Genomic DNA, 11,940 nt, shown 5'->3' on the forward strand with positions numbered 1-11,940 from the left:
AGATGTTTGCCAATCACTATGCTTATATTAGAGTATGGGTGGGAACGCCATTAATGAGGAAGTTGACTTTTCAACAAAGAGGCCTGCCAAAGGTTTCACAAGGCTTATCGAAATAGTTAACCAGCTAGTCTAGCAAAGGAGACTGGACTTCGTTGTGGGACTTTAGTATCGTTTAATAGCAAGTCTTAAGACCTACATTTATTGCTATTTAGGTTACTCGGTGTACGCTAGCGTACGTGGTTAACGGGATAGTGCTAGCTGGTTCTAGCTAAGGACTAGCGGTGGAGGCTAGCTCAGCTAGTAGTGCTAGCACTACTGAGGAGTCATAAGGGAGGCGTATCAAGTGTTAAGACATGAAACCCAGTAACGTCACTGCATAAAGGTTCCAGAGTTATCCAGCAAACACGGCTGGGCAGTAGGTAACGTTAGCCGTTAGCTTGAGCAACACAACGCGATAGACTTGGGATACTTTTCAGGATCAGCTTGCCGTCACTTCAGACGGCATAGGTACTGTACAGTCCTACTAGTTCTTTTTTGTCGACTTTAACAACTGGTAGTTTAAACATGTCTCTAGGTGATCAAAGCCAGCAGTGGTATCCCACAAGTGTTCAGGTAACGGTGCTACAGGCTCGGAATTTGCGCATCAAGGGAAAGAATGGAACAAATGACGCCTATGCCATTATGCAGTTGGCAAAAGACAAGTTTTCTACCTCCGTTGCCGATAAATGTGTGGCCCCTGTTTGGAAGGAAGAGGCTACGTTCGATTTGCCACTGTTCCATCAAAGCAATGCTGAACGCTGCACACTTCATATCATAGTTATGCATAGAGCACAGGTGGGACTTGACAAGCACCTGGGACAAGCTGTGATCAACCTAATAGAGCTTCACGACAACAAATCTCGCAAAAAAACCGAGTAAGTAGGCTACTACCATGTCAGTTGCACTGCACAATGCTGCTACTGTGTATGTTTTAAATGTTTTTTGTTATTTCAGCCAAAAGTTATGAAAGTTTTGTTTGCATTTCACATGGGTATCCTCACCAGTCCACAAACGTCAACACAGATACGAGAGAGCTGTATCCCTTGTCAGTCTGAGTGAAACGAAAAATCTATTTGGAATCAATCCTGCTAAAGCTTTAGGCTGTGAATATAATTTGGCCATTCGCTAACCTCTCCCCTATCTTCCACCTGATTATAGTTAATACCATAGCTGGATTGGGTCACTTTACTGATGGACTAAGACCAGAGTAGTGAAATATCAACCACATTCCTATCATTACCAGTGTTCTTCCAGGTCCGAGATATTATAAGGTTTTTTTTTATTTACTTTTACTCACTTTACTTTCATGTCAGTGACGTAAACAGTGGACGAACACCCATTTATTTTCATGACTTAACATTTGATTTGGTTGCAGGCAGCAAAACAAAATGTCTTTTAGATTAGTTGAGGCAAACAACACACACCCTTTTTCACATAATGGCATCTTAATATCCTTCTTACCACCCCATGACAGTAAAAAGAACAGCCTAGTACAATACGTTTTTTCTCTGGTCCAGCCTAGGCCTAAAGTGGAAAAGGAGGATCCTATAGTTATGAGTCATTAGTGCTTAGTATCACTGTTTCAAGGGCAGTCTACTTATATTACATCGCTCGTGTGTTTACAGTACTAAGTACGTTCCGTAATCTTATCTTTCGTTTACTCAGTCAGTTGGTTCAGCCTCGACTTTTTATGACAAGGTTCAGAGACTGCGCTGGCCAGTTCCTTCCCTGACACGGTACATTTTCCCCCACCACAAGCCCTTTTCTCGCTCTCTCACAGAAAACGTGTCGGATGTCCCACTGACGTTCGTTAGGGTTAGGTTACTGGCATACTCCAGGGTCCTGATGAGGTGTCAGGGCCAGATACTGAAGTAAGGCAGACGTGCGTGGGAGCAGGTGTGGTCCTCTCCATTGGAGAGTGGAGGGTGTTGTCAGTTGATGACATCATGTCAACAGATGACACTCATATTCCTATGGCCATGGACAGGGGTCATTAGCCGGTCGTATCATCAACACTCATGTCCAACAATCGGGATGATGCTAGAAACTAGTCCTTGTATACACCTAGTACATTCCACTGCTACAAGTGAAGTTAAAATCTTATTCGATCTTTTCTAGTCTAGATTCAAATATATGGTCTTCTAAGTTTCATAATGGACCTGCCTATAGCTTGAGGGCTGTCAGTCTGCACAGTTAGTTCCATATCACATACCATTAGCTGAATATAGCTTCCAGTGTTACCCCTAGGTTTACAGTTTTTTTTTTTTTGGGGGGGGGGAGGTGTAAATAAGATAAATAACACAAGGCCATTTAGTTTGTTTAATAAAAGAGCAAGCTATAGACCTGTTTTATGGGAAGGGTAACCTTAAATTACTTATTTTGTGACCGGGCGCTATAAAAAAACTAACTTGACCTTCCAGGGGGGGTGGGGGGTGCCATTGGGGGGGCGGGGTATGTCGTTGGGGGGGCGGGGCACCCCCCTAATATAATGGTAGGGGAAACACTGGCTTCCCTATGTTAATCATTAGGTCCATGTTTAGAGAAGTGACACTCTCATGTAGAGAGAACTGGTTGAACAAGAACTGCAAGGTATTGTATTCTCTGTAAACACCATCATGGGTGCAATTTCACGGACTGTTCCTTTAACTCTGCAGCTGAACTTAGCCTGCTTTTAATGAACTCCTAACTTTCCGTGGAGATTGAGAAGGCTGGTTGATTAAAGGGAACTCTCTTGAATGATGTTTAGCCATGTACTCCCATTGTTCTGTGTTCACTTAGCCCCCACCGTAGTACTGGACCTGGTTCCTGTTTGGCTTGGCAGAGCTTGTCCTAGGAGGCGAGATAAGGAATGCTTGTCCCGAGAAATTGCTCTGTTTTCATTACATGTCCTAGGAGGGCCTCCTTACAAGCTTGCATAGTTTCATGGAATGCAGGTTTCCTCCCCTGCATGTTTCCTGATTATTTTCCCAGAAGAATCTGGCTGGATTTTAGTTTATTCCTACCAATACAAATGTTGTGGCCTTGAACTGTAGATGAACCTCACAACAATGTCTGTCAGACTTGGAATCAGACAGGCTAAAATGGCAAAACTGTTTTTGGCTTCATTTCTTCCACCACATGGCAAATATGTTTCAGAGTAATATATCAAGCTTACAGGAATACTCATGACTTATACAGAGCAAAGTATCAAACCACCATTCCATGTAACAGCAACCAGCCTACAGGGGCATGTCAGTTGTCAGAGATAACTGATAAGAGATTGAAATCAAGGGCAGTAGTCTGTCAGGGTGGCACAGCTGCCCTGCCTAACTTGGCATAGGGTTTTGTAAAGGAGCATCAGGAGTTTTTGTTTGCATGGTATCTTTTGCACATGTACTAGATTATAATTGGTTCCATTGAAAACAAAATCCCATTGGCTGAGGGCACGTCTTTATCATTAAGTGGAGCCGCTCCAGACTTTAGTGAGAAGGACTGGTGTTAGCAAGGCAAGACGGCTGTACTTAAAATCACTTGATTCTCCTACTAGGTAGTCTAAATGAATGTGACAAACGTCAGGCCTGATGTTGTAGTCTGTCGATAACCCATCAGCAGTCTGTGCAATCACACAAAATGCAGAGTGACAAGCCGACTATACTTGTTTTGATTATGGTAAGGGCCTCTCCAGAACACTTGCTTTATGCAGTTGATTATTTAGAACCGGAAGGAGATCAGGACCCAAATCCGGAATTTTCTGCTAAATCTGATCCGCTGGATGTTCCCAGTTGGTGCCGCAACAGTACAGTACTTCACTGAATGATCCATCAGCCTCAGGTCTGAAGAAACAAGCTCACACCGACTAAAACCTGTAATGTGTTTAACACTATTGAAGCATGGACTTCCATTGTCGAAGGGATTTGGCACATGGGATTTTGTCTTTCAGATTTCAAATTACAGGCTGGCCTACAGGATGTTACTGTCTGTGTACGTTTGACCCCATTTCACATTTCTCCCTAGGCGATTCGTGCTGTTGTTCTTTGCAAAATGTTGGCTGTACAGAGAAGAATACCATAGTGTGCAATGATATCATAGTCAATAGTAGCTTTTCTTTCACTCTTCATTGTCTAATATCATCTCTCTCGCTCCGGCTCTCTCACTGTCACTCCTTTGTCTCTCTTGCGCTCTCTCCTGTCCTCTCTCTTGCTCTCCCTCTCTCTCATATCTGCAGTTGGTTCAAGCTGGTTGACAAGAATGGCAAAGAAGACAAGGTACGAGGGGAGGTGTTGCTGGACGTCCAGTTCATGAGGAACAACCTGTCCGCCAGCATGTTTGACCTCTCGATGCAGGACAAACCCCGCTCCCGCATTTCCAAGCTGAAAGACAAAGTCCGGGGAAAGAAGAAGGAGGGCTTCTCTGACTCCGCCTCAGCCATCGTGCCGTCGGTCAGCCAGGTTATGACGGACAGCGAGGGGGAGGAAGGCGGACACCTCGACTCGCCAGAGGCCAAGAAGAAGTCCAAGCTCAAATCCCTCTTCACCCCCAAGTCCAACTTGCAGCGCAACATCTCCCAGTCCATGTCCACACTGGGGACTCTGCCTGAGAAGAACTCCTCCCTTAGTGGGAGTCGCTCGTCAGGTCTCAATGTTGAATCTCCAGATGGTAAGCTCAGGAATTCCAGTGTGGTCTGAATCCTTTATTTTAATGATCAATTATAAGATTTAAAAAAAAAATCCATTCGTCTTATAACACCCGCTCTCTCTCCTGCCGTGCTGTTTTTTATTTCCACAGTGAAAAAGAAGTTCAAGTTCCTGGGCCATAAGCGCACCGGCAGCAACGACAGCAAGGTGTCCCTGGGTCCCTTCTCCCTGCTGGGCCGCTCCAAGCAGAGCGCCAACGACCAGAACAACCTGTGCATCAACGGCAGCCACGTGTACGCAGAGGAGGCGGAGCCAAAGTCCGGCTCCACCCTTAGCCTCAACAGCTCCGGCCAGGGCTCCGTGGAAGATGTTCGCCGGCACGACTCGGACGTCTCCGCCGACTCCCTCAAAGGCCTGTCCGTGCCGTCCTACCGGCAGGAGTCTGCAGACAGAGACCGAGCCCTGCTGGAGCAACGGCGCCACCAGGAGGAGGAGGAGAGGAGACAGGCAGAGGAGAGACGCAGGGCAGAAGCCAAGAGACTGCAGGAGGAGGAGGAGGAGGAACGTAAGCACCTGGCGGAGCAGGAGAGGAGGAAGAGGTTCCTGGAAGACGAAGCGCGGAGGAAGAAGCTGAAGGAGGAAGAGGAAGAGAGGCGGAAGAAAGGGAAAGACGAGGAGGAGGAGGAGAGGAGGAAGAAGTCCAAGGAGGAGGAGGAGGAAGAGAGGAGGAGACAGGGGGAGGAGCGCCGGCGCCTGCAGGCTGAGGAGGAGCGTCTGAGGCTGGAGGAGGAACAGAAACAGCAGGAGGAAACCAAGAGGGAGGAGGAGAAGAAACGCCAGGAGGAGGCCTCCATGTCCGACAGGCTGTCCACGCTGTTCGGCATCATCAAAAAGAAGGAGGAGCCACAGCCGCAAACCAGCAGCACTAAGGAGGAGGTGCCCAAGCCAGCCCCCCGGAAAACCTCCGGAGATTCGGAAGTCCCCGGCCCTCGCCACTCCTCCAACCCGTTTGAAGAGATCTCCCTCAGTCCGGACACCCCGAACACTTCTGAGGAGACCCCGGGTCATCCTCAGAAACCCCCGCGAACCGCCCAGGTTCCCTCAGCCATGGTGTTCCTCAATCGCACAGCCAAGGTGTCTGCAGTCAAGCCCAGGTAGGTCACACAGTACTCCTGTCTTTGAGATGCAACCTATATGATTAGCTTACTTGCAAGTTTGCCTCTATCCACAGCGATTTCAATGTCTAGCGTTATATGTTATCTGATCTATTATAGCTCACTGTTTGTCAAAATGTCTCTCATTCTTGACTACTCCTGGTCAATGATCTGATCACCTCACTTCTGACAACTTTTTCACTATTTTATTTTGTACTGTGTTAATCAACCTGGTGGGAATCTAGTCCATCGTAACTGCTTTTAAGATAGTGTACTGATAGCTGGCACTGGTACACAAAGAACTCAGAATCACAACATGAGCAAAGAAGACATGCTTGCGGGCAACATTTGGGTGCAGTCAGTTACTTTATCCTGACATACTCCTGAACCACCTCTCAAGGTGGAGCACAACTCCTGGTCTGTTTGATGTTTGGCGGTGGTGATAAGCTGATTGTTTTTCCACTGGTCTGAGCTTCTGGTTTGTGCTTCTTATCCTCCATCCGTTTGAGTGGTTCTATATTCCCAATTGCATATGGTGTTTAAGGATTAGGAAGCGTAATGTTCATGGTTGAGGATTAATTTGACTTAATCTGTCTACCACAAACTGTTTCTCCATGGTAGCCTACTGTGTCTCATCTTCTTGTGAATAGTCTGAACTGAAGGATCTCAAAGCTTTGAAAAACATGAGCATAGACCGCTAGAACCAGGCATTGTTGCTGGCGTGTGATGGACCTGCCAGGCCAGTTTGGTGGCTGTTCTGATTGGTCAGATTTGTGGAATGTGGGTGGGTGTTTCAGGGCTGGGTGGTGCGGTATGGTGCAGAACAGGTTGTGGAATGAAGTGAACTCACAGCGTGACTAACCAGCAGTGTGACTTGATGCTGGTCTTCTCAGGCATTGTTGTTCTCTGTCTAGCTCTTGTTTTGGATATGTTTTAGTCATTGAATCCTGATGGTGAGTTAGTTATTTCCTTTTCAGTTCCTTTAAATGTAATGGATGGATGTGATTTTATTTTATTTATGTTTTCTGAATTTAAGTCCAAGGCAACCTTGTGTTAATTTTGTCTAGGCTTGATGGAAGCTTGTGATAACTTGTGATTACAGCTTCCTCACCTTAAATTGCATCTTTACCTTTTGGAAATGTGAATAATCTATGTAGAGGCCAATTATCTATTAGGACATTTGTACTCATTCACTGTTTCCAAAAACATATAATTACTATATTATTTGATTACATAACTTCATCTTTTGTGATGACAGGCCATTGAAAACATGCCTTGGCTAATGAAGAAAATAGTTTCAATCACCCTTTATATGGTATGATACATTAGGCAGTTTTGTAGAATAAATGTACGACCTTCAAGTGTCTTTGTCTGTTATCAAACCGTGTTGAAAGCTTTTTATTTAATGGAGAGACTTCTGAGAGCTTATTTCTGCAGTGATGGCCAAGATCCTGTTTTGGAGATAATGTGTCCGTCAAGCACTGAACCCAAGGCTTTTGTTTTCACCCTTTGGCAGATTGGTTGAGTCTAAGGAACCTGAAAGCCCAGGCTCACACACACAGGGGCCGCAATCTCCTCCCTCTCCACCTTCCAGTGAACCCTCCCTCGGCAGCGTCCCCTCTGAGTCCCCTGTCACCTTCTCCAGCCTACACTCCTCGCTGGCACCCCCAAATACGAGAAGAAGCTCAGAGTCCCACAGCAGCACAGAGAACCTGAGCATTGTAGTATCCCACCCCAACATGTCTGACAAGAAGCGACAAGCCCCCCTGCCACCGGGCATTGGAAACCCCAACGCTAGCTCCAGAAGTTCTCCCATTAAATCTTCTGCTTCAGGTAGCAGCCTGCTGCCTATAACTGAGGATGAGATCTCTGGAGAGAGTGAGATGGCTGGAGCCAAGCATGGCAAAAGACCAGCGTTACCTCTTCCTGACTACGAAAGTCTGTTTCCAGTGAAGAGACATGGAGTGCAAGGTCAGACTCGATGGGATCATATCATTGCAGAGGTGAACCAGAAACAGAGGGAATACATGCCTCATGTAGCTGCTAAGGAGATGAGTGTCGATGGTCCAGAAGATGAGTCTCAACACAAAAATAGATCCATCTCCTCGCAACCAAGGACTGCTTTGCTCCCAAAACCACAAGCGACTCAACAGAAGGAAGTTCCAGCTATTTCCTATAAAAAGCTTCCGGCTCCTGGCCCTCCCAAACCCGTAGTTGTAGCGTCTCCTAGACTAGTGCCAGAGGTCAGCCCAGCTCAGAAGCAGAGTTCTGCACGGACAAATGTCTCTGTTGAGAAGATCAACGTCTCTTCTTCCACAGTTATCCATTTGACGCCCAGCAGAGAAATGCCCTCAGTGAAACCTAAAGCTGACCCGAGGAGGGTTCTGAATAAATATCCCCTCACAGTCATTGATGCCAAGTCTGCGTCTCAGGTGGAAAGTCCAAGAGCTTCGCAAGACGTTTTGGAATCAAGATCCACCAATAACCTGAATGTAACGCCATCGAATAGTCCTAAGGAGATACCAACTGCCAAACCGAGACAAAAAGTTCCCAGCAAAGAGCCAGTCCAACAAGCAAATCCGGAAAAGGAAAGCATCGAAGAGTGGGAAAAGTTGAAGACGGCCAACCCGGACTTGAGAAGGACCAGTCCAGTGATGATGAAACACACTGATGTGAATTCAAGGAGAGAGAAGAAACATACGCCCAACTCTGCTGACGGGGACGACACGAAACAGATACTGGAACCAAGAACGGAAGCCAAAGAAAAGTTAATTGAACCCGACCCGTTCCCTAACTCTGTGGTACTCTCCAAAGACCCATGGGAACTCCCAGAGCAGAGCCATGGAAGAGAGGATCTGTTCACTGGGAGGATACAGAAAGAAAATAAGCCACAAGATGAGAAAATGACCCGTGGTGACCAGAAAGCAATTTTTGCTGCAGATAACTCAATGGAGCTGCCAGAGACAGGAAAAGCATACAAATCTGACTCAAATGATCCAAGTCCTTTTCAGAGAGACATTTCGCAAAGGAAAAAACGGGCATCTCTATCTCTCCATAGCTCAGTGAAGCAAGGTTCCCTGGATAAACAAGACTTATCTAGAGCAGAGGGAACCATGACAACCACTTCAGAATATCCTAGACTGGATGGACACGAGCCTCAAGTGGACTCTTCAGTGCAGAACTATATCCATGGTAGAGAAAGGTTGGAAACCCAAACAAGGGAAAAGAAAGCAGCTGTCGATCAGCTGGCCTCGCTCTCTTCCTCCCCCATTCCCTCAGTCCTGACTACGTCAGATGTCTTTCAGTCAGGTGTTGGAGAAACGAGTCCCCAAGCTGGTGTTCTGTCTGGGGGTAAGACCCAGCCTAAGGCCTGGGTGTCACCCTCAGAGGCACAGCTTAATAGCAGTGGAGGTGGGCCTGCCCTAACACCACGCAGGTGAGACTGACCCTTTGAGCCACAAACCTTTTAACCAACTCTCAGCACTGACAAGCACACAATGATTGACGTTTTTCTAAATCAATTTTTCCAAATTAAACAGTTAATTGCTGGTCCAATAAAGTGGATTACTGTTTGTGACCCAATTGTCAAAACCTGCCTTCATTTGCCAAGTGTATATTTGGAAATTCTTTTGTAGGACAAAGGGAGATTTGGGGAAAAATCTGTGTTTTTTTTGGTGACCAGAAGTCCTTGTGTACTAAGCGTTTTAGCTTTAAGTTGTTGCTTGAGGAAGTATTTAGGTTTGTGAGTTTTGTGGTGGAATGAAAAAGGGATTCGCTGTCGTTTACGACTTCTTTGCACAGGTTGTGATTCTGGGGGTTCTTTGTACACCACTAGGTGATAGAACATTTGTCTATTGACTTGTCCTTAGCTCATAACGTAAGTTAAAAAATGCCAGCCATCACTGCACATCTTGAAAGCAGTTGATTCCTCTTTGTCTGTCATCTTCCAACCTCTGCCTCCATCTTTTTTTTTCTTTTTTTTATCCCATCTAACCTTCTGTGCCAAACTGCTAGCCCCCTCTTACACATCTAACTGTTGGTGATATAACTTTTCTTTCCAGGCCTCATCCAGTCAAGCCCATGAACACAGGGGAGACCCAGGCCCCCACCAGCACCCCCATAGGGAGAGAATTAAAGACTCTTGACTTCACCACAGGGAAGATAAAGATACCGCCGGCTAACATGGTACAACACTGGATCTCACCTTTTTTTTTTTTCCCCGATCAATGTGTGATAACATCATGTATGATATGTACATATACATGATATACCGTATATTATATGTTTTTACGATGTTTGAGGTGTACCTACAATGTACAAATAGGTAGGACAGTAAAACAGTGTGTGACGCTAAACGCCTCTCCCATCAGGTGACTGGAACGGCAGGAAGTGGGCCTTACACTCAGCTCACCCAGGAGGAGCTGATTACCCTGGTGGTCAAGCAGCAGACGGAACTCACCAAGAAGAACGACAAGATCGTGGAGCTGGAAGAGTACATTGATAACTTGCTGGTTCGTGTCATAGAGGAACAACCCAGCATCCTGCTTGGCCTCAACTCTTCCAAGCATGCCTTTTGAGACGCCAGGCGGTCTTGCAGAGGGTAGGGAGCTCTACTTAAATACCCTGTTATGGCTAACGAACCCACCTCCCAAGCTCTCACTTCATCCTCTTTTTAAATGTCTTATATACTTAAAAGCACTTTCATTTTCTTCAGCGTCCAACTAAGACGTCACGTTTCGTTTGAGAGCGGTGGTATTAAAGTAGTACAATGCTGGAAAAATGTGTGGGTGTCATTAAGGTACCTAGGCAAAAACATGCACACAACTGGATTGCATCAACATATACATTGATGGGTTTTTTCACACCATGGTACTGGAAATGCTTTTGATTCTTTATTATCTTATCTGTTCTGCTTTATTGTTCATTTGTTTCTCATCATGTCACTGGAAGGACTACAAATGCTTATGTCTGCATCTCTCGTCTATATTCTTGACGGAGTAGTTTTCCTTTTAAGAATAATTCAGCTACTTTTCATTTGTTATACTTTACTTACTCATTCCAAAGCCTTAATGCAGCTGTTGTTCTACATTTAGTTCTTAATGATTTGATTATCTTCAGAATTTATTGTCTATTTGTGTGATATTTTACAACTTTCTTGGTACTGTCAAACAAATAATCAAATACCAAATCAAGTGTACTGCATAAGAATTATGGCAATACACGGTACCAGCCTAAAACGTCAAGCTGAAATACCATGCCTTATATAATTCATTTTCAGAAATACTGTACTGTTAATATTATTTGTTGTCATTCTTGCTTATTTAGCTAATTCCAAAAACACTTTCTTAGTCATCATTCCTGACGTTTTACCTCAATATACTGTTACACGTGTTGTTATTTTCCAAGTGTTCTTTTTTTGCTGAAAGCCTGACACTGTGTAAAAAGAGGAGGCTGTTTTTGAGGTTGTGAGGTGACTGTATAGACTAGAGTATAGGCAGTTGTGATTGACCGGGAGGGAAATGGAACCACTAATAATTAGTTTCTCTTATGTATTTATTATCATGAGTTGTATAATTCCTAGTGTTGCCATGGTCTGTGCAGAACACAATCGTTTGTCCTCTCAAATATTTATGAAAACTCTGGATACAATCATTCAATATATTTATGCAAAACCTAATGCCAGAAACAATTTTTACGTTCTTCTTATGAAAATGTAAATGTGGTCTGACACTAAATCACAGAAGAATCTTACTGAACTATATGAATAAATACCTTTTTAATAAGTAAGCTCTCATATAGATGATGGCGGCTAAGAAAATTCCAGCAAAGTCTGAATGTAATTTACTATACTATGATACACAGATCCTGTGAATATGCCTCTGCTGTAATGTCATAGCAATAAGAACATTGTGAACAGTAGAATGTTATAAATTGTGCCTTTTAAAAACTTCCTTTTATTTAAGAATGGCCTTTTTTGAACCGTTTGACAGTTACTGGTGTTAAATAACTAAAAGACTGCTGAATGTCAAACCAGAATCTGTTTTGCAAAGAAATTGACTGTTTAAGAATCTTCCAAAGGATTGTGTCATTGTACACTTTGACCTTCTAATTGAAATAAAAGAACACTATACCTA

The 11,940-nt window shown here is 44.6% G+C and overlaps 1 protein-coding gene across 4 annotated transcripts; it reads left to right on the top strand.

Annotated features, from left to right (window-relative positions):
* Positions 1–90: 90 nt before the first annotated feature.
* On the top strand, positions 91–11,940 carry rab11fip1a (RAB11 family interacting protein 1 (class I) a). 4 transcript variants are annotated; one of them, XM_067228028.1, is made up of 7 exons: positions 91–914; positions 4,244–4,674; positions 4,804–5,806; positions 7,323–9,242; positions 9,868–9,991; positions 10,177–10,406; positions 10,521–11,940. In XM_067228028.1, exons 1-6 carry the CDS (start codon positions 565–567, stop codon positions 10,381–10,383), a joined length of 4,035 nt encoding a protein of 1,344 aa, XP_067084129.1. In that variant the 5' UTR covers positions 91–564; the 3' UTR covers positions 10,384–10,406; positions 10,521–11,940. The 4 variants fall into 4 exon arrangements, with proteins under 4 accessions (XP_067084129.1, XP_067084128.1, XP_067084130.1 ...); XM_067228027.1 differs by having other exon boundaries at positions 10,177–11,940; XM_067228029.1 differs by lacking the exon at positions 7,323–9,242 and having other exon boundaries at positions 10,177–11,940.

The sequence above is a fragment of the Osmerus mordax genome, chromosome 24, assembly GCF_038355195.1.
Source record: "Osmerus mordax isolate fOsmMor3 chromosome 24, fOsmMor3.pri, whole genome shotgun sequence".
Lineage (NCBI taxonomy): Eukaryota > Metazoa > Chordata > Actinopteri > Osmeriformes > Osmeridae > Osmerus > Osmerus mordax.

Excerpts from the sequence above, each read along its gene's own strand:
- rab11fip1a (XM_067228027.1), top strand. The coding sequence starts at position 565 with ATGTCTCTAGGTGATCAAAGCCAGCAGTGGTATCCCACAAGTGTTCAG. Across the intron at positions 915-4,243 it reads AAATCTCGCAAAAAAACCGA|TTGGTTCAAGCTGGTTGACA; the intron begins GTAAGTAGGCTA and ends TCATATCTGCAG. Across the intron at positions 9,243-9,867 it reads CCTGCCCTAACACCACGCAG|GCCTCATCCAGTCAAGCCCA; the intron begins GTGAGACTGACC and ends TTTTCTTTCCAG.